The sequence below is a fragment of the Lissotriton vulgaris genome, chromosome 3_1 (assembly GCF_964263255.1).
Source record: "Lissotriton vulgaris chromosome 3_1, aLisVul1.2, whole genome shotgun sequence".
NCBI classification, from domain to species: Eukaryota; Metazoa; Chordata; class Amphibia; order Caudata; family Salamandridae; genus Lissotriton; species Lissotriton vulgaris.
The window spans coordinates 89107981-89129415 of NC_141689.1; the positions used below are offsets into that span (position 1 = coordinate 89107981).

Here is a 21435-nt window from a genome sequence, read left to right on the forward strand (position 1 = left end):
TTACCAAACCAATTTCTAAACCCAGAGAGTACATTTGCATCTCCTGTCTGGAAATACCATACAAAAGCAGGTCCCAGATGTCCCCACTTTGTTCCAGTTAGAGTTGACCCTGCTTGAGGAGAGGGGCTGCTGTGTTTCAGGACAGATATTGCTGATTGTCAGCTTCCTGAAGGGAGGAGACATCACCTCGTTTCTGCTAACCTTACTTTAAGACTCTGTGGGCCTGGCAATGACCCTTGGATCTGCCTAGCTACTGTAAGAGGAGAGGAGAGAGCCTTGAACCACAGGAGCCGGCCTTCACATGGAGGCGAACGCATCTGCCAAACCCTGTTTAATGTTACCCAACACTAATTTTTTCACCCTCAGAAGGATGAAAAGCGCAGTGGACCTGCCAAGATTCAAAGCTGTAGCCCGGAGGTCAACACACAGATTTCTGGAGTGGAAATATTAATCCACAGGACCACTAGATGCAGCTCATACGTGTATAGACATTGGGCCAGATGTAGGTAATTCCTATTTACCGAATCTTAAATACCGAATTTTACCGATTCGGTATTTAAGAGTAGGTAAATAGGAAGGGGGCAGATGTAGGTAATTCTTATTTTAGAATTACCGAATCGGTATGATTCGGTATTTACCGATTCGGTAAATACCGAATCGTTATTGCCCATTGATTCCTATGGGCCTTGAAGCCCATAGGAATCAATGGGAAATACCGATTCGGTATTTACCAAATCAGTAAATACCGAATCCTGCAAGGGTGCAGGGGGTGTCACTTTGACACCCTCTAGCACCCCAAGTACAGGCTTGTGTGACATGTGGCACACATACATGCCCTAAGGGCATGTCTGTGTGTCACTGGGCACAGGTGTACATGCACAGATGTGCATGTACACCTGAATTCGGTATTTTACCACCCAATTGTATTGGGTGGTAAAATACCGAATTCTGAAGGCATGTAGCACTGTAAACAGTGCTACCTACATCTGGGATTTACCGAATCGGTAAAATTACCGATTCTGTAAATTTGCCGATTCCGTAAAATAATGGCCCTTACATCTCAAAAACCAATTACCGGTCGGTACCGGCCGAAATCGGCCGTTACCGACCGGTAATTGGCGACCTACATCTGGACCATTGTATCAATGTCAGTGTAGCGTGGGAGGCACGTATGCTGTCCTGCAGAGTGTCAGTGTAGTTTTATCTTAATGGCAGTGTAGTGTATGAGACAAGTGTTTCAGTTACAAGAAACATATCTTTAAAGCAAGATCCACCCCCATCAAATCACAACTAGAAGCAGCAATAAACCATCTGAACAAACAATTCAAGATCATCAGGCAACAATCATCTCCCAGCACAGAACCAGACATGGCCTGCTCAACAGAAAGATGTGAGGAATTGGCAGCTTCTTCAATGACAAGATCAAGAACATAGAACCATCCCTGCCTAACATGCATCCAAATAATCAACAGGACCCACCCCACATCTCTACCACACCCTAGTTGGCAACATCCTCACACCAGCACCACTCAGACACTGCCTTAGACAATAAAAATGCCACATGGCCCAAATCCAGAGCTCTAAAAGAAGGTGAACTCATTAGAATGAAAGCAACCACACACCTCCCCACACACTTCGCAGACCCCTTGCCAGCAGCATTAGTCAATAATTTTAATTATTTCATCACTCCCTTCAGGACTACAGTAATAAAAGCTTCCCTCTAACAAGGTGTAGTGCCAGATTGCCTGAGAATGGGCTAAACTGTATCATGTCGCAAGAAACCTGGACCTGACACAGAAGACCTAAACAATTTTCGCCCTGTGAACAACTTCCCTTTCCTGACTAAAGTCCTCGAAAAATGAGTATTATCACAGCTGAACCAACATATCATGGATTAGATTAGAACCTGCTTGACCACCACCAATTAGGCTTCAGAGCTGGCTGCAGCAGGGAGACACAGCAGCAGGGAGACGGCCCTCCTCGACATCACACATGATGCCCTCACAGCATTGGACGAATGAGAATCCAGATTGATTATACCTCCTGATTTCTCCTTGGCCTTTGACTCTATTATCCACAACATTCTACTAAACACACCAAATACATGAATGGGTCTGAGCAGGACAGTCTTTGAATGGTTTTCCTCTTTCCTTAATAATCTCCTCCTACTAAAGGACTTCCTATCAAAGCTAACACGTCAACCAAGGACTTCCTCAAGACTCCATCCTAGCTCCAACTCGCATTATCTATGCATGGAACTTCCATACCTCAGTTTTCCTCTAGGCCAAAATACAGTACCATCTTTATACTGATGAGACTCGTCTCTACCTCAAAATCACCTCCCTACAGGATATAATTCATCTCAACCAAACACTGACACAAATTCAAGCCTGGCTCTCAGCTAGCCATTCAAAAGTAAACTCACTGAAGACAGACTTCTTTCTCATCCCCCCCGCCCCCACAGCCCACCCCCAATAGACAACTGGCTAGGTCACCTGAACACCCTAGACTGCATTCTGAAAACCAATGACTACAAAATCTTTCGGACTCTCCCTCGCCAACCAACTAAACATGATCACTCACATCAACTCTGCCACCAAAGGCGCACTACACCAACTCAGGCTTCCCGTGAATTTCAAGCCATTCATTCTCTTACCCAGCTTCCAAAATGTGGTACAAGGCCTTGTAATCCCCAAATTAGACTATGGTAATGTGGTGCTTACCAGTAGGCCCAAATCTCAGCATACACCTCTAAGGGCTATGCTCAACGCTGCCGCAAGACTAGCAACCAGAACAAGGTGCTACGATCAGATTTGTTATCTACATTCCTAAACTTCTAGTTACCTGTAAATATTCTGTGATACTCTCGGGTCATGCCTGTGCTTTATAAAACTCTCAATAAATAAACTTTAAATACATGTGTCAGACACCGGTATGAATGTCAGTGTAGTGTGTCAAGATACAAAATGGAGGAAGTGACAATCCACTACCTGCGTGGAGCACAGCTGTGGACTGAAATGTCTCAGAACAAATTACTCAAAACACTTATTTGCAATGTTCACTATATTATATCATGATCAGGTCGTGATATTTACAACAGTAAAAGTGGCACTGTGTGATAAATATTATGTGTCAAATCAAAGAGTCATGTACAATAATACAGAATTTCAGCAGTTTCAAAAATGATGTGGATTTGAAAATCAAATATATATCCTCACTGCATAAATGATAGCAACCTATATACAATGCATAAACAAAGACAATCCCAATGCATTTCGGGTTCAAATGGAACCCTTCTTCAGGGGAAAATGTCAATGAAATGTTACTTGATTGAATCAGGTGAGTCTTCCTCAGGAGTCTGCAACACAACAAATATGTGTATGCGTAAAGCCAAATTACCTGAGTCTTACAAATATTTACATACAAGCCATACAATGAAAAGCTAGGATTTGTACTAAAGAAAAAGATGTAGAAAAGAAAAAGATTAGCGACCCAAAGTGCATGTGCTATAAATGAAACTAAAGGTGCAAAAGTATAGTGCGTTTATACAACAGTCACATCTAACATCTAGGGCCAGATGTAGGAGCCGAAATACCGGTCGGTAACGGCCGATTTCGGCCGTTACCGACCGGTATTTAGTATTTGGCATGTAGGGGCCCTATTTTACCGATTCAGTAAATTTACTGAATCGGTAAATTTACCGAATCGGTAAAATACCGATTCGGTATTTTTACCGATTCGGTAACTTGCAGATGTAGGTGGGACTCTTCTTAGTCCCACAGGCCTTACCGAATCGGTATTTTACCACTCAATCTAATTGGGTGGTAAAATACCGATTCCTATGCTATGTGACAGACAGACATGCCTTTAGGGCATGTCTGTGTGCCACATGTCACACGTGCCTGAATTCGGGGTGCTAGAGGGTGTCAAAGTGACACCCCCTGCACCCTTGCAACATTCGGTATTTACCGAATCGGTAAATACCGATTCGGTAATGCCCATGGTTCCTATGGGCTTCAGGGCCCGATGTAGGTAGCCCTTTACCAATCCGAATCGGCCGAAAATACTGATTTTCGGCCGTTTCCGATCGGTAAAGGGCTACCGAGATGTAGGGGCACATTTTCGGTAATTTTACCGAATCTGTATCATTACCGAATCGGTAAATGTACCGATTCGGTAATATGTACCGAATCGGTAAAATAATTACCGATTCGGTAATATTTACCGATTCGGTAAAATTACCGAAAATGCTATGTAGGTAGGCAATGTACCTTCTGCACATGGCTTACAGAATCGGTATTTTACCATGGAATACAAATCCATGGTAAAATACCGATTCCGGAGTGCATGCACATGTGTGCATGCACACCTATGTCATGTGACAGGCAGACCTGCCCTTAGGGCAGGTCTGCCTGCCACATGGCACCTGTGCCTGTTTTGGGGGTGCCAGAGGGTGTCAAAGTGACACCCCCTGCACCCTTGTGAATTCTTTAATTACCGATTCTGTAAATACCGAATCGGTAATGCCTAATCATTCCTATGGGCTTCAAAGCCCATAGGAATGAATGGGCATTACCGATTCAGTATTTACCGAATCGGTAATTAAAGAATTGTTAAGGATTCGGTAACGAATCCAGATGTTGGGACCTACATACCATTTACCGATTTTGAAATACCGAATCGGTAGGATTCGGTATTTTAAAATCGGTAAATGGCATTTACCTACATCGGGCCCTCAATGCCTATAGGAATCAATGGTCATTACCGAATCGGTAATTCAATTACCGATTCTACCTAAATCTCCCCTCTTCTATTTTACCGATTCATAAATACCGAATCGGTAAAATTCGGTATTTATGAATCGGTAAAACAGAATTACCTACATCTGGCCCCTAGTTCGTGCACTGCCATGCATAAGATGTACCACAGTGCTAAGTGTAATTCAAGATCGTAAATGCCGTGCTTTCTGACGCTGAAAGATAATAATAATGGAAGAAACTGAAAGAATGCAAAATGCGAGTTGCTTCGGTGAGTAGTTCTGTGAAAGTGAGTCTTACCAGGCAAATATCCTGTCATTGGAGACGTCACTCCTCCGTGCGTAGAAAACTGTTATCTGCGTAATGATGCATTCTATATCAGAAAGTCAGCAAAATCAATCTTACCCGACTGAGAAACAACCGGAAGGTTCAATACGTGGTCTCTAAGACACGCAACGGGAATCTTTTCAGCCGCAACTGTAGGGCCTGATCCCTTACCAAAATGTAGATGCGCGCAAAAGTTGTTTATCTCATCTTTAGAATGTGATTATTTTATTTAAAAAAAACTGTGAAAGGAAAGGTGTGCTGGGTCACTCCAGGTATAGTGTAGTGTGTCAGACATGTATCCGTCTTTGATAGTGTCAGTGTAGAGTGTGAGGCGTGTATCCTGTCTCTGACAGTGTCAGTGTAGAGTGTGAGGCGTGTATCCGTCTTTGATAGTATCAGTGTAGTGTGTCAGACATGTATCCTGTCTCTGATAGTGTCAGTAGGGTGACCAACTGGCATTGGTGCAAATTCAGGACGGTGAGTGTAAAAATTCAGGACAAAGGGTCAAAATTCAGGACACAAATTCAGGACAGGAGGTCAAAATTCAGGACAAAACTTCAGGACAATAGGTACGTTTTACAGACACATCAGAGGTCGCGCAATAGTATATAAGTAAGCCCAGCAATTTCCAAACATATTCAACCGTTTGCAAACCTATCCATCATGTATCCTTCCATCTATCATTTCACTCATCCATCCCTTCATCCATCCCCTCATCCATCCTTTCACTCATCTCCATTATCCATCCATCCATCCATCCATCCATCCACCATTTCATCCTATCCATCTGTACACTTATCCATCCACTCTTTATCCCATCCATCCATTCACTCATCCATTCAGCCATTTACCCTTTCACCAATCCAGCCATCCTTTCACTTACTAATCCTTCCACCCATCCATTATTTTAGTCATCCATCCATCCTCCCTTTCTCTCTCCATCGACCCTTTCACTTAGCCATCCTTCCTTCCATCCATCCATCCATCCACCCATCCATCCATCCATCTACTCATCCACTCATGAATCCATCCATTGATCCTATCACTCATCCATCTATCATTTCACTTCTTCACACATCTATTCATCCTTTTGTCCATCTACCCTCCCTTTCACTCACTCATCCATCCTTACATCCACCCTTTCACTCATACGTCCATTCATTCACCCTTGCACTTATCAATCCATCAATCCATCCATCATTTCACTCATTCACCTACCCACCCATCATCCACCCAACCATCCACCCACCCACCATCCACCCACCCACTCATCCATCCTTTCACCCACCCACCATCCAATCCACTGATCCATCCTTTCACCCACCCACTCATCCATCCATCCTTTCACCCACCCACTCATCCATCCATCCTTTGACCCACCCAGTCATCCATCCATCCTTTCACCCACCTACTCATCATCCATCCATCCTTTCACCCACCCACTCATCATCCATCCATCCTTTCACCCACCGACTCTCCATCCATCCATCCTTTCACCCACCCATCATCCATCCATCCATCCGTCCTTCCCCTCATCATCCATCCTTCCCCTCATCATCCATCCATCCTTTTCCCTCATCATCCGTCCATCCATCCTTCTACCCACCCACTCATCATCCATCCATCCTTCCCCTCATCATCCATTCATCCTTCCCCTCATCATCCATCCATCCTTTTACCCACCCCCTCATCATCCATCCATCCCCTAATCATCCATCCATCAATCCTTTCACGCACCCCCTCATCATCCATCCATCCACCCTTCCCCTCATCATCCATCCATCCACCCTTCATCTCATCATCCATCCTTTCACCCACCCCTCATCATCCATCCATCCATCCCCTCATCATCCATCCATCCATCCTTCTCCTCATCATCCATCCTTCCCCTCATCATCCATCCATCCATCCATCCATCCATCCTTTCACCCACCCATCCATCCATCCTTCCCCTCTATCCATCCCCTCATCTATCCATCCATCCCCTCATCCATCCATCTATCCCCTCATCCATCCATCCATCCCCTCACCCATCCCCTCATCCATCCATCCATCCCCTCACCCATCCATCCTTCCCCTCATCCATCCATCCCCTCATCCATCCATCCTCCCCCTCATCCATCCATCCTTCCCCTCATCCATCCATCCTTCCCCTCATCCATCCATCCATCCCCTCATCCATCCTTACTTTCATCCATCATCCATCCTTCCCCTCACCCATCCATCCATCCATACCATCCATTTATCCTTCCCCTCATCCATCCATCCATCCATCTTCTGATCCATCCATCCTTCCCATCCATCCATCCATCCATCCTTCCACTCATCCATCCATCCTTCCCCTCCATCCATCCATCCTTCCCCTCCATCCATCCATCTTTTCCCTCACCCATCCATCCCCTCCATCCATCCATCCATCCTTCTCCTCATCCATCATCCTTCCCCTCATCCATCTTTCCCCTCATCCATCATCCAGCTCGCTTCCACCCATACATCCGGCTATTTACATTTTCTCTCCATCCTTCCCCTCACTCATCAATCCATCCATCCTCTCTCATTAGCCATTTATTCAATCTTTCATTCATCCATTCACCCTTTCACTAATTCATCCAGCCATTCACCCATCCCTTCACTTACTTACTCGCCGACCTTTCCATATTAATTTTGAGCTGAGCCCTTTTGAGAAGAGGCCCATTGAGAACTTCACCCTTGCTACAGGAGACATTCCAGGACTGGGACAGAAGCCACCTGGGGGAGACAGGATCCACCACAGGGGGGGACAAGAGCCACCACAGGTGGGGGTGGACTGGAGCCACCACATGGGGGGACAGGAGCCATCACAGGCGGGGGTGGACTGGAGCCACAACATGGGGGGACAGGAGCCATCCCAGGCGTGGGGTGGACTGGAGCCACCACATGGGGGGACAGGTGCCATCACTGAGGGGAGGGCAGGAGCCTTCACAGGAAAGGGAACACAGGGGTGGGCATGCAGTATTCTAGTATCATCTTGGGCTCCTCTCCTGCACAAGACAACGAGAAGACAGGCTCTCTGTCCAAAATGCCATCCCCCACTGTGATGTACAGTACTTACAGGAGATATTCTAAGAGAACTGATTGTTGAACTGATTGTCCTCCATACTTTGTCAATCAGTGTGGGTGCGATTGTGCCATTTCTTTATTTTCTTACATTATAGACTGCATGTTTGAAGAACCAAGGTTTGCTTACAATTTAGTGACAGTAATTAAGCTCTGTGAAGAGAACCACGTGCTGCCTCGGTGTAATCAGGGGTGTAATCTGTCCGAGTCTCGGATGTTTGGGGCCCTGGGTAGAAATGGAATGTGTGAGACCCCTCTAAATAGCAGAGATATGACGCATTCAGGGCTGTTTGCATGTGAATAGATGTCGCTGCTCCTGAACCTGCAGCCCCTGCCTCTCAGTCACCTTCGAAGCACCTCTTAACAGGTCATCAAGGGCTGGAGGTATGAGGGTAGCCATCCCGCTGTGCCTCTCCATTGCTGCTGAGTATCTGAGGAGCTTTGGTGCAGCATTGGAGTGAAGAAAAGAGGTGGGTGCAATCTGTGCCGGCTTCAGGGTGGAGCAACCTAAAATGACGGACAAATGGCGTCCGTTAAAGATTCCTTCACGGACAACGGACAGACGGCCGAAATTACGGACTGTCCGTGAAATTTACGGACGGTTGGTCACCCTAAGTGTCAGTGTAGAGTGTGAGGCGTGTATCCTGTCTCTGATAGTGTCAGCCGAGTCCCTGCCTCAGCACTCTCTCTGAGAAGGCTACAAGGTCGTTTGCTTCCTGCCCTCAGTCCCTATTTGTTACATTTGGCAGCCGAGGCCCACCATGGAGGAATAGTGGGTGGGGGGGGGGGGTGGTGGAGGGAGCCAAGGGCCATAGGTGTCATGGTTATACAGTCCCTCATTTTCATTAGAGCACAATCAGTAGTACTCATTTCTTTCACAGCTCTTCCACAGCTCTTTTGTATCTCTTCATCAATTTTTACCCCACACAAAAAGAGAGGTGATGTAGCTGTGGGATACACTAGTTTAGGACACCCCCCGCGCCGCAGGGCCACCAGCTGCTGCGTGTGCCCCCCGACTGCCTACCTCTCTGCTCCGGCTGCCGACGCGTGACCACGCCCCCCTGCCTCGAGCAGCGTGGTCCGTGCTCGCTTCCTGCCTTGCGCCACTGTATCTGTTGTATTGTATTTGTAAATTGTACTCTGCTGTAATTTGTAAATTGTATCCCTTTTCCCCCTTTTTTTCCTGCTTGCCTGTAGTTTTCCCTTGTTCGCCCCGTCCCTTCCCTCCCCGCTTCCCACCACCGCCGCTAAACCCCGCCCCTTTCTTCATTCTGTACCCTCCCCGCTCCCGCCTCCCAGCTGCTCCGCCCCCCCTCGCACTTCGCCATATATGGCGACCGTGCGAACGCGCAGCGGTCACGCGCAGCGGGCGCGCCGATTGTGCGCCGAAGGCGCGCCAAAGGTAAGCCCGTCTACGCCCGTCCGCGCCTGGACCGCGCCCAGTGCCAGGACCCCTGGCCCACGAGGACCCCGGCCGACCCGCCTGACGTACACCGCCGCCGCCCTCATCGCACTCAACACCGGCCGAATCCCAGGATGCTACCGAGCCACCCCACGTCGCTCCCACGGACCCTTCAGCTGCCACGCCTGCAAGTTCACCTGCATCCGGACCTGCCCGGCACCTGCCAAGCCGAACACCAGCAGCAACCACCTCAAGTGCATCCTCCTCAACACCCGCTCCGTCCACAGACACGCCATCGAACTCTGGAACCTCCTAGACACCACAGCCCCTGACGTTGCCTTCCTCACGGAAACCTGGATGAACGCCTCTTCAGCGCCCGACATCGCCATCGCCATCCAAGAGGGCTACAAGATCACCCGGAGGGACCGCACCGCCAACCAGATGGGAGGAGGCATCGCCATCATCCACAGGAACACCATCCGTATCACGACTAGCACCGACAACACCCTTACCACCGCCGAACACCTGCATTTCCAGATCCACACCGACCCGAAGACCACCCTCAGAGGCACCCTGATCTACCGACCCCCGGGACCACGCACCCAATTCAGCGAGACATCGCCGACTTCGTCAGTCCGCATGCCCTCCCCTCCGCTGACTACATCCTCCTGGGGGACCTCAACTTCCACCTGGAGAACAACAACGACCGCAACACCAGCACCCTGCTCGACAACCTCGCCAACCTTGGACTCAAGCAACTGGTGAGCACCCCCACCCACCTCGCCGGACACACACTCGACGCCGTCTTCTCATCCAGCAAAGACATCGCCTTCAGCCACGCCACAGAACTCCACTGGACGGACCACAGCTGTGTCCACTTCACCTTCGAAAGAACGGCGATCCACCACCACCAGCAACAGCAAACTGGAACAAGATCACAGTCGACCAGCTCGCCGCTTCCCTGAGCCAGCACCCTCCGGCCAGCTCAGCGAACCCCAGCCAGGCCGCCGACAACCTCACGAAGTGGATCAGCAACTGCGCGGACGAACTCGCCCCTCTGAGTACCCCGCCCAGCAGACTCGGCAGCAAGAAAGCCCCATGGTTCACCGACGAACTCAAGAGCTCCAAGAAGAACTGCCGAGCCCTCGAGAAAGTCTGGAGAAAGGAACCTACACCGGACAACATGACCACCCTCAAACTCGCCACCCGGAAGCACCACCAACGGATCCGCACCGCCAAGAAAACTGCATTCAAGGACCGGCTGGACAACAACGCACACAACTGCAAGGAACTCTTCAACATCGTGAAAGAGCTCTCCAACCCCAACGCCGAAAACAACGACATCACCCCTTCGCAAGACCTCTGCAACTCCCTCGCCTCCTACTTCCACAACAAGATCGCGGACATACACAACAGCTTCAGCACTCAACCGACGCACGCCACGACCACAGCAACGCCGCCCACCACCAACCTCCGAGCCTGGACTCCGATCAGCACCGAAGACACCATCCGCATGATGAACTCCGTCCACTCCGGATCTCCGACCGACCCCTGCCCTCACCACGTCTTCAACAAGGCCGACGCCGTCATCGCACCCCACCTGCGGGACATTATCAACACCTCCTTCGACACCGCCACCTTCCCCGAGAGCTGGAAGCACGCCGAACTCAGCGCTCTACTCAAGAAACCTACCGCAGACCCCACCGAACTCAAGAATTACCGCCCCATCTCGCTCCTCCCGTTTCCAGCCAAAGTCATCGAGAAGACCGTCAACAAACAGCTGGCCGCCTTCCTCGAGACGAACGGATCCCTCGACCCCTCACAGTCCGGCTTCCGTGCTAACCACAGCACCGAGACCGCCCTCATCGCCGCCACCGACGACATCCGAGCCCTGATGGACAACGGAGAAACAGCGACCCTCATCCTCCTAGACCTCTCCGCGGCCTTCGACACTGTCTGCCACCGCACCCTAGTGCAGCGCCTCAGCAACGTCGGAATCCAGGAGAAGGCACTGGAATGGATCATCTCCTTCCTCGACGGAAGAACACAGAGAGTCCGCCTACCACCGTACAAGTCAGAGGCCACCGAAGTCATCTGCGGCGTCCCTCAAGGATCCTCGCTGAGCCCTACCCTCTTCAACGTCTACATGAGCCCCCTCGCGGCCATCGCACGCCAACACAACCTCAACATAATCTCCTACGCCGACGACACCCAGCTGATCCTCTCCCTGACCAACGACCCCGCCACCGCCAGAGCCAACCTGCACGAAGGGATGAAGGATGTTGCCGAGTGGATGACGACCAGCCGCCTGAAACTGAACTCAGACAAGACGGAGGTCCTCATCCTGGGCTCCTCGCCCACCGCCTGGGACGACTCCTGGTGGCCCCCCGCCCTGGGCACCGCACCCAAACCAACGAACCACGCACGCAACCTGGGCTTCATCCTGGACTCCTCCCTCTCCATGACCAGACAAGTCAACGCCATCTCCTCGTCATGCTTCAACATCCTGCGCATGCTACGGAAGATCTTCTGGTGGATCCCCACGGAGACCAGGAAGACCGTCACCCAGGCCCTCGTCACCAGCCGACTGGACTACGGCAACACACTCTACGCCGGAACCACCGCCAAGCTCCAGAAGAGACTCCAGCGGATCCAGAACGCCTCAGCCAGACTCATCCTCGACATCCCACGAAACAGCCACATCTCCGGACACCTGAGAGACCTGCATTGGCTCCCCGTCAACAAAAGAATCACCTTCCGTCTCCTCACCCACGCACACAAAGCCCTACACGATCAAGGCCCGGCCTACCTCAACAACCGAATCAACTTCTACGCTCCCAAACGCCACCTCCGATCAGCCAGCCACGCCCTCGCCGCCGTCCCACGCATCCGTAGAGCGACAACAGGAGGAAGGTCCTTCTCCTACTTGGCCGCCAAGACCTGGAACTCCCTCCCGGCCGACCTGCGCCTGACCCAAGACCACCTCTCCTTCAGGAAGAAGCTCAAGACCTGGCTGTTCGAGCAGTAACGGCACCCCCCCCCTAAGCGCCTTGAGACCCTACGGGTAAGTAGTGCGCTCTATAAATGTCATTGATTGATTGATTGATTGACTCTGTGCAATGGGTGTAGGGTGAAGCTCGGCTCATATGCAGCAGTGGAAGCGCATGGGTTGCCTAATGGTGGCTGAGAGTTAGCTCCAAAGATACTTATCTTCTCTCCTGGACCTGAACATGGAAAGAACATTCCGGGGTAGGCCGATGGCCGATGGGAGGAGATGATTTGTGTGACAGGAGGAGGTTGGATTGTGTTTTGTAAATCTTTGGCCGACTTGTGTTATTTTTTATTGTGATATCGAGGTGGTACTCAATGGTTTGGCACTAGTGCTCATTGAAAATAAATCAACCCAAAAAAGTCAATAGGTTCTGAGGGTATCTAAAGCTAATGAATGTCATTGCTCTTCCTTCTTCCAGATCGCAGCTCAGATCTGCCGACAAGCGGGGTTGGTTAAAAAATCGAAAGACGTGATGGACTACAGCGAAGACAACTTTGCTATTGTTTTTGCAGCTATGGGTGTAAGTAAAATGTAAAATGTTGCCCCACTCCCCATTCTCTGACCTCCTTTACATAGTGCATGAGATACATTCTAGACGCAATTATGGTGATTCCGGTGCCGCATACTTTTCCAGCACCTGTCACTTGTGCGTTTTTGTAATTGAACCTATATTTTGTGTGGGCGAAAAATCATGCAAGTGAGCAGGAGGTGTCAAAACTGAGCACCCTGCATAACAACTAAGTCGGGTGCAGCGACTGGTGCTAGATGTCCCTGGCAGTGAATGCGGGTGCAGTTTGGCACTTAAATAGCAGGAGGTTGGTATTTTGTTCCTGAACTGCAAGGAAGAGACAGCAGCAGACCACCATTAACGCAGGGACTGCAATAGGCAAACTGTTGAAAGAGGGCTGCTAGTAAAAACAAGGGGAGCTTCTTCCTGAAGGTGACATCCATATATACGCCTTGATTCTACCTCTCCCCCACACCTTCCTCAGGTCACAGTTACCTTGGGTTTACCTCTCCTCTACTCCTTCCTCAGGCCACAGTCACCTTGGTATATTTTGGGTCTACCTCTCCCCCACACCTTCCTCAGGTCACAGCGACCTTGGTCATAGTTACCTTGGGTTTACCTCTCCTCCACTCCTTCCTCAGGCCACAGTCACCTTGGTATATTTTGGGTCTTCCTCTCCCCCGCACCTTCCTCAGGTCACAGCGACCTTGGTCATAGTTACCTTGGGTTTACCTCTCCCCCACACCTTCCTCAGGTCACAGCGACCTTGGTCATAGTTACCTTGGGTTTACCTCTCCTCCACTCCTTCCTCAGGCCACAGTCACCTTGGTATATTTTGGGTCTACCTCTCCCCCACACCTTCCTCAGGTCACAGCGACCTTGATCATAGTTACCTTGGGTTTACCTCTTCCCCACACCTTCCTCAGGTCACAGCGACCTTGGTCATAGTTACCTTGGGTTTACCTCTCCCCCACACCTTCCTCAGGTCACAGCGACCTTGGTCATAGTTACCTTGGGTTTACCTCACCTCCACGCCTTCATCAGGTCACAGCGACCTTGGTATATGTTGGGTTTACCTCTCCCCCACACCTTCCTCAGGTCACAGCGACCTTGGTCATAGTTACCTTGGGTTTACCTCTCCCCCTCACCTTCCTCAGGTCACAGTGACCTTGGTCATAGTTACCTTGGGTTTACCTCTCCCCCACACCTTCCTCAGGTCACAGCGACCTTGGTCATAGTTACCTTGGGTTTACCTCTCCCCCACACCTTCCTCAGGTCACAGCGACCTTGGTCATAGTTACCTTGGGTTTACCTCACCTCCACGCCTTCATCAGGTCACAGCGACCTTGGTATATGTTGGGTTTACCTCTCACCCACACCTTCCTCAGGTCACAGCGACCTTGGTCATAGTTACCTTGGGTTTACCTCTTCCCCACACCTTCCTCAGGTCACAGCGACCTTGGTCATAGTTACCTTGGGTTTACCTCTCCCCCACACCTTCCTCAGGTCACAGCGACCTTGGTCATAGTTACCTTGGGTTTACCTCACCTCCACGCCTTCATCAGGTCACAGCGACCTTGGTATATGTTGGGTTTACCTCTCCCCCACACCTTCCTCAGGTCACAGCGACCTTGGTCATAGTTACCTTGGGTTTACCTCTCCCCCACACCTTCCTCAGGTCACAGTGACCTTGGTCATAGTTACCTTGGGTTTACCTCTCCCCCACACCTTCCTCAGGTCACAGCGACCTTGGTCATAGTTACCTTGGGTTTACCTCTCCCCCACACCTTCCTCAGGTCACAGTGACCTTGGTCATAGTTACCTTGGGTTTACCTCACCTCCACGCCTTCATCAGGTCACAGCGACCTTGGTATATGTTGGGGTTACCTCTCCCCCACACCTTCCTCAGGTCACAGTGAAATCGGGCCATGGCTGCTCTTCTCCACCTCCCTGTGAGAACTGGGGGGAATTCGTGCTGATATGCATTTTGCACACTTTCTACCGCAGTTACGTTTAGAAGTTCGAGCTGTACCTTAATTTTGCACTTAGTTCATCTGGATTGTTGTACACATGAAATATGAGGAATTTACCTCACCGCGCCCCAGGCACAAACATGGGAGCTCCCACAAGTTCCACTGAAAACAAAATATAAAAGGGCATACGTTTGCACAGTTATGTAAAAAAAAAAGTGCTCTTAATTCACCGATTGATGGCAGTTGCTTAAACTTTTTACATTTCGGATAGGTTCCTCTCATTTGGAAGCGTAAGCCAAGTGCAGGCCTGAAAATGTTCTTTATACATGGCCCATAGATCCAGTTGCTGGAATTGTAAATAATCTTATAAAAGTACCGCCATATATGAAACTTTCCATTTGGACCCTACAAATACATAAATAATTAGAGGGTGCTCTTCGTTAAATTCCAACTGTTTTGTAATAATGGAGCCTCAAGTTAAAACGTTGTAACTCCAAACTTCAGTCCCTGTCGCTTATTTCCCCACCTCAAGGTCTCTGGAAATATCAATTCTGTTTCTGCCGGAAAAACATCCATCAATAGCAAATCAATTTTTTTAAAAAGCAGACAGGGGAATTGGAAGAGAAGCATTTTATGTGGGTAGTGGGAGATGGTGTGAATTGGGCAAGAGTGCAAATCTTTGAGATACATTTGTGCTCGAGCCTCTCAGAGATGTTTCAGAATCCTGAAACTATGGTCCTGATCAAAACCTTGTGATGCAAAAGATGGCTGGTGTAAATCTGTGACGCGATGAGCAGTATATCTACGCCTATGAGTCAGTTACGATTTGAGCCCATTCACAAAGTTTGCAAGTTGTTTATCAGGTGTGGCTGAGAACACTTCCATCCATGTATGGGACACACAAAGAAAGCTTCTGTGACCTGCAAGTGCATAACTTTTCAGTTGCTGGCATAACGTTAAAAAATGTTAAAACAACATTTATTTTTCTTTCTTACCTCTATACATGCCCATCTTTATTACTTCTATCTTATGAATTTTGTATTGACTGACCTACATCATATCACTTTTCAACCACTAATACCAAGGTAGAGAGGCGAGGAGGGTGGGGGGATCCAGAACGTATATCATTGGCCTTTATAATCTTTTATCAATATCCTCAAAATCTTCGACTTGGTGCATTTTCACAAATTCTGAACTCTGTTTTCTGTCTACTACCTTTTTACATGGTTTCATCCCATGGAATTCCCACACACTCACACTAACTCATCCAATTCATTCATAAATTACACAGAACTACGAATTTCTGTTATGAACAAATCACAACTCTTTCAGGTAGAAATTAAACTTACTCTAGGGAAAAGGTTTGTGAATCATGCCCACCCCAGCTGTGCTTTGACTAACATGATTTGGAATTTTTCTCAGGTGAACATGGAAACAGCCCGCTTCTTCAAGAGTGACTTTGAGGAGAACGGGAGCATGGACAACGTATGCCTCTTCCTGAACCTCGCCAACGACCCCACGTGAGTAGATCGACAGAATCATCTCCAAGGGTTTCAGACTCCATCAAAAGGCAAAAAAGGGTTTGGAGTTTGTTTGAAATCTGGGATATCAATACAGTCATATGGGAATTGTCTATAGATTGATGTAGAGAGCTACAATTTATCTTATATGACACCTAGCAATATAGGAGAAAAGGGGCTCTGGTGATACCAAACACCAAATTACATGATGATAGACCTTCAGGTCCCTACCAAAAGGTTTACGTATTTTGACATATTCCTGTGCTGGTTGTCACAGAAGATCTCTGAGCCAAAGCAGACTTAGATCACAGTGGCTCGACGAGTTTTAAAGTAATAGATTTAAAGGCTTCCTCAAATATGCGGAAACTTACAAGTACCAGACTTGTCCTCAAGGCTCCATTTATTAAAGACATGACAGCAAGTGCAATCTGACCCCAAACTGCTAGATTGTCCATATCAGTGTTGTGAATTATGGGGATCCATCGGGGTCCCAGATTGGGCCAGATCTGTGCCAGCCCTAAAAATGTGCAGATGTTTTTCCCGGTGACTTCACTAGGATAAATTCAGTAGCACCGAAGTGAGCTTTGCCTTCAGTGCTTCAACCTGCAGGGGAGGAGGGAACATCTTAATTTCAGTTGCGTTGGGTCCAACACAAATGCCTCACTTAAAGGGCCATCTGCACCCACTTTATTCAAGTCTCCTCCAGAATGGCTGCTAGCTGGAGTCTAATACCTTCTTGCCTAGGAACAAATACAATCCGCTCGCCACTACACACATGCTGGAGAGATGAACTATGTTGTGGGGCCAGGTCTTTGAGTTTTCTAAGCTTCGTGTGAATGAGACATGCGTGCACTGTAAGAATGTTACCTTCATCTCTATATATGAGTAATTTCACGGACAACCATTTATTTAGTAATAATTCTTCATTACTTTCCAAAGGAACCTTTAGCAACGGAAGAATAAAGAAAGACTGATAAAAGCACTAATGTTCTAGACTTATGCTTTGCAGTTTGCGTGCAGCTCCTGGATGCCACTTCATAGCTCACTAAGGGCCAGATGTAGCAGGCATTTTTCTGGGCGCAAACGGTCTGATTCGCAGAATGAGGCCGTTTGCGACCTGAAAAATGCATTTGGTATGTATCATTTCCAAATTGCGATTCGGTAACATGTTACAGAATCGCAGTTTGGAATAGTGAATACATACTGATTCGGTATTAGGAAGGGGCATGCTTAGGGCATCCCTTCCTAGTACCGAATCTCAGTGGCATGTACAAATATTTAGCGGTCCATAAACATTCACATTTTACCACCTTCCTAAAGTAGGTGATAACCCATTCACAAACGAAAAGGAGTCCCTAAGGGACCTCTTCCCGTTTGTGAATGTTCATCAAAACATTTTTTAAAAGGGGGCAATGGACCCACGGACAACTGCCCGCTCTTAAAAAAAATTTAAAAAAGCTTTTCATTTTTCTTTTTTAAACGCAACCCATTTTCCTTTAAGAGAAACGGGTTGCATGAAAAAAAAAAGAAAAGATTGCTTTATTTAAAAGCAATCCCAGATATGGTGCTCTGTTGACCCAAGAAGGCCATCATCCCTGTGATTTTAGCGATTCCTAAAGAATGCAAATTGTGACCTACCTTATTAATATTCGTGAGGTAGGTCGATTCGCGACCCACTAGGGATCGCAAAATTTTCATAGAATCGCAATTCGTTAATCGCTATTCATAATATTGATACACATGGCGACCTGTAGGTAACCTACGACCAACAGGTTGTACCATGATTTCTACAAATGAAGTAGTAAACCCGCTGACTATCTCCATAAAATCTTTGACCTGCCTCTTACATGCTGTGCTTTGCGGCAGGCACATCAACCCTCAGTGCTATTTTATTATATGTCATAGCTGTGACCAGAGTGAATGCAGATATCTCCAGCAAATGCACCGACCACCACTTTTATCTTATGCTTTATTAGCACAGAATGTGGCAGCTACACAAAGATCTCTGCAGCAGGTGCCTTAAACCCATATGTTATCTTACAATGCTGCCCGTTTGCTAAAAGTAAGTAAGCTAGGGCATATTTGTATCATATTTGTCCTTGTTGCCAATTTTCTTGGGGGAGAGTTTTTAAAAAACACCTAAAAGTATAAGTTGAATCTCAGATTCGGCTCCTCTTGTCTTGACCCCTCTTAACTCCGCCCCATTTCTGAGACTACCCCATCACTTTAAAATTGCGGGCTCTCAGAGTAAGTTTTTTTCCATTTCAGGACTGGTCCAACTTTAATTACATGACTGCTCATTGGTCACCAGATGGAACTGAGTGCTGTTAATTAGGCCACTCACTTGGCACCCTTAGAGCAATTTCTTTGCAGGACATCAGCTCATGTATATCAATGGTGCATCATTAGGATTAGCACTTTGTATAGCCAATCAGAATGCTTTGAGTGCTGGTACTAACTGCTTTTACAAAAAGGAAAAGTTGAGAGCACTATGGAAGGCAATGAAGTATCTCAGGGCCAATAATGGCTGGTATGGACATTCTACTGCAACGTTCCCATGGTTTTCCTTCTGTTTTTCTCTGTTTATTTATTTATTTATTTTTTAAATGTGTTTTTATTGCAGAATTAGAAACAAGACCACATCATAGGCCAATCATTAAACTTACAGCATTACAGCCTTAAAGATGACAGAGATACCATACACAGCCATTTAGCCCACAACCCGGAGGTCGGGCGGCGCTCCAGGGCTATCCTTCCCAGGAAGATGTTTCTGTGTACCCCGTCCCCTGGATCCGACCAGCATCACTTTTTAGTATCTGCTTTTACCCCCCTAAAACTCCCCCCCCTATGCATCAACAAACGAACTCAAAATGCTCCAGAAAACACCGTCATCAGCCCATTCCTCGTCCAACATAGCTCAGACCACCCCGTACCACATTCCCCTTCCCAGGGCTCCCCAGTATGACTGCCAGAACGCCTACCCACCATCTCAGGAGCCCCCCGGTACCTGGGCTGATCCACACACTATCTACCGAGATTAATCCAGGCCGCTATGTCGAGCAACCCCCCTCAAGACCCCCATTCCCTCCCCTCCCCACCCCCCCAACTACTACTACTGCTGCTGCTGCTAATGTGGGCCGTCCAAATCCGTACCATCTCAGGGGCTCGCCACATACCAGGAGCCGTTCGCAATCATCAAGAGTGCATGGAATCCGCTTGGACTATCATTCCTCCTCATCCTCTCCCACCATGTAATCACGCAACGCTTGCACCACCAACTCCCAGGCTCTCGCCATGTCCAAACAGCTCTCCTTGCCAAGTCTAGTAGCCTGCCGCATTCTAATAATGCTTTCACAGCCCGCCCATTTCAATAGCTCGTTCATCCACCTCCTCACTGAAGGGCCCTCCCTAGACTTCCAATGCCAGGTTATCTCCCTCTGCGCCAACATAAGTCCTAAATCAATGAATTTACTCGTGATTCTCGTTTTTTTAGTATGCGGGAACCAAAGCAGGAGACACGCCGCCATATCAAAGTCCACTTCTCTATCTGTCACCGCATTCAAGAGTATCCCCACTTCCGGCCAATACGTCCCCAATTTCGGACACCCCCATAACAGGTGATCCAAGTCAACCTCGGGAGCCAAGCACCTCGGGCACACTGCGTCAAGCACTTGGAAGTACCGCCTTAACCTCTCTGGAGTCAGGTACGCCCCATGTAATATAAAGAAATGCACCTGCTGAAATCGTGCGTTCCTCGTGCCCTTCCACGTCCGCCTCAGGATCTGACTCCAGACCGTGTCCGGAATGGGCTTGCCTATGCTATCCTCCCATCGCGATTTCAATGCCAGCATCGGTGTCAGCCCCTCGGTCAACATTCTCATGTGGAGACACGTCACCGCCTTAACAGTGCCCGCGGCCATCACCACATACTGACACGCCAAGGTCACCTCCGGCTCAGCGAGCCCCACCCCCCAATGCTTTTGCAGCGCCGCCACCACTGCCGCATGCAATAGAAAGGTGCCGTCCGGCAAACCAAACTGCTCCTGGAGCACCTGATAGGGAACCAATGCTCCATCAATGTACAGGTCCCCCACCATCTGTAGCCCCAACTCCTCCCATTCCAGAAGCCTAGACCAGTCACCCCCATGCGGTAGCGCTGTTAACATCCCCAGAGGCATCTCCGGTGCATACGGCCGGACTTTCCTCGCCCGTTTCAAGCTCCTTTGCCAGCATAACCTAAGCGTCTTTTCCTCCACCGTAAGCTCCCTCAAATCTAGTTCCTGTTGCATGACTATATAAGAAAGGACGCACCTTGGAATACCAGCACCACGGTCAATCTCAGGACCCCTGAATTCTCGAGCAACATTCTGTGTTAGGATCTGCAGTTGTGCCGCCAAGTAATACAGTTCAAAATCGGGGACTGCCATTCCCCCCTCAGACTTAGGCCTGATCAGAGTTTCCAGCGCCACCCTCCGCCGGCCCTGGCCCCAAAGGAAGCCAGTCACCAGCGTCCTCAGTTCCTTAAAGACCCGCTGCGGAATCCATACCGGCAATGTCCGAAAATAATAAAGCAGCCGCGGGAGCGCCACCATCTTTAGCAGCGCTACTCGGCCCAGTACCGACAGGGGGAGCGAGGCCCAGAAAGTCATGCTGCCCCTTAGTGCACGTATGCAACGCCCTACGTTCCCCTCCAGCAGGTCAGCCGCCTCGTGGAAAATGCGCACCCCGAGGTAGGTGAAGCCCGAGGGCTCCCATACCACCTCCCTCGCTAATAGGGGGCAGGGTGTGCCCGCCCGCAGT

At 48.8% G+C, this 21435-nt stretch overlaps 1 protein-coding gene across 1 annotated transcript in view; it reads left to right on the forward strand.

Moving 5' to 3' along the window:
• The window catches only part of LOC147726007 (V-type proton ATPase subunit B, kidney isoform), a 257085-nt gene that overhangs the window by 205443 nt on the left and 30207 nt on the right, over positions 1 to 21435 (forward strand). Inside the window, exons 7-8 of the mRNA XM_086960126.1 lie at positions 13053 to 13154; positions 16538 to 16635. Of these exons, the coding sequence (XP_086816252.1) occupies positions 13053 to 13154; positions 16538 to 16635 (200 nt within the window). The remainder of the gene's footprint in view (positions 1 to 13052; positions 13155 to 16537; positions 16636 to 21435) is intronic.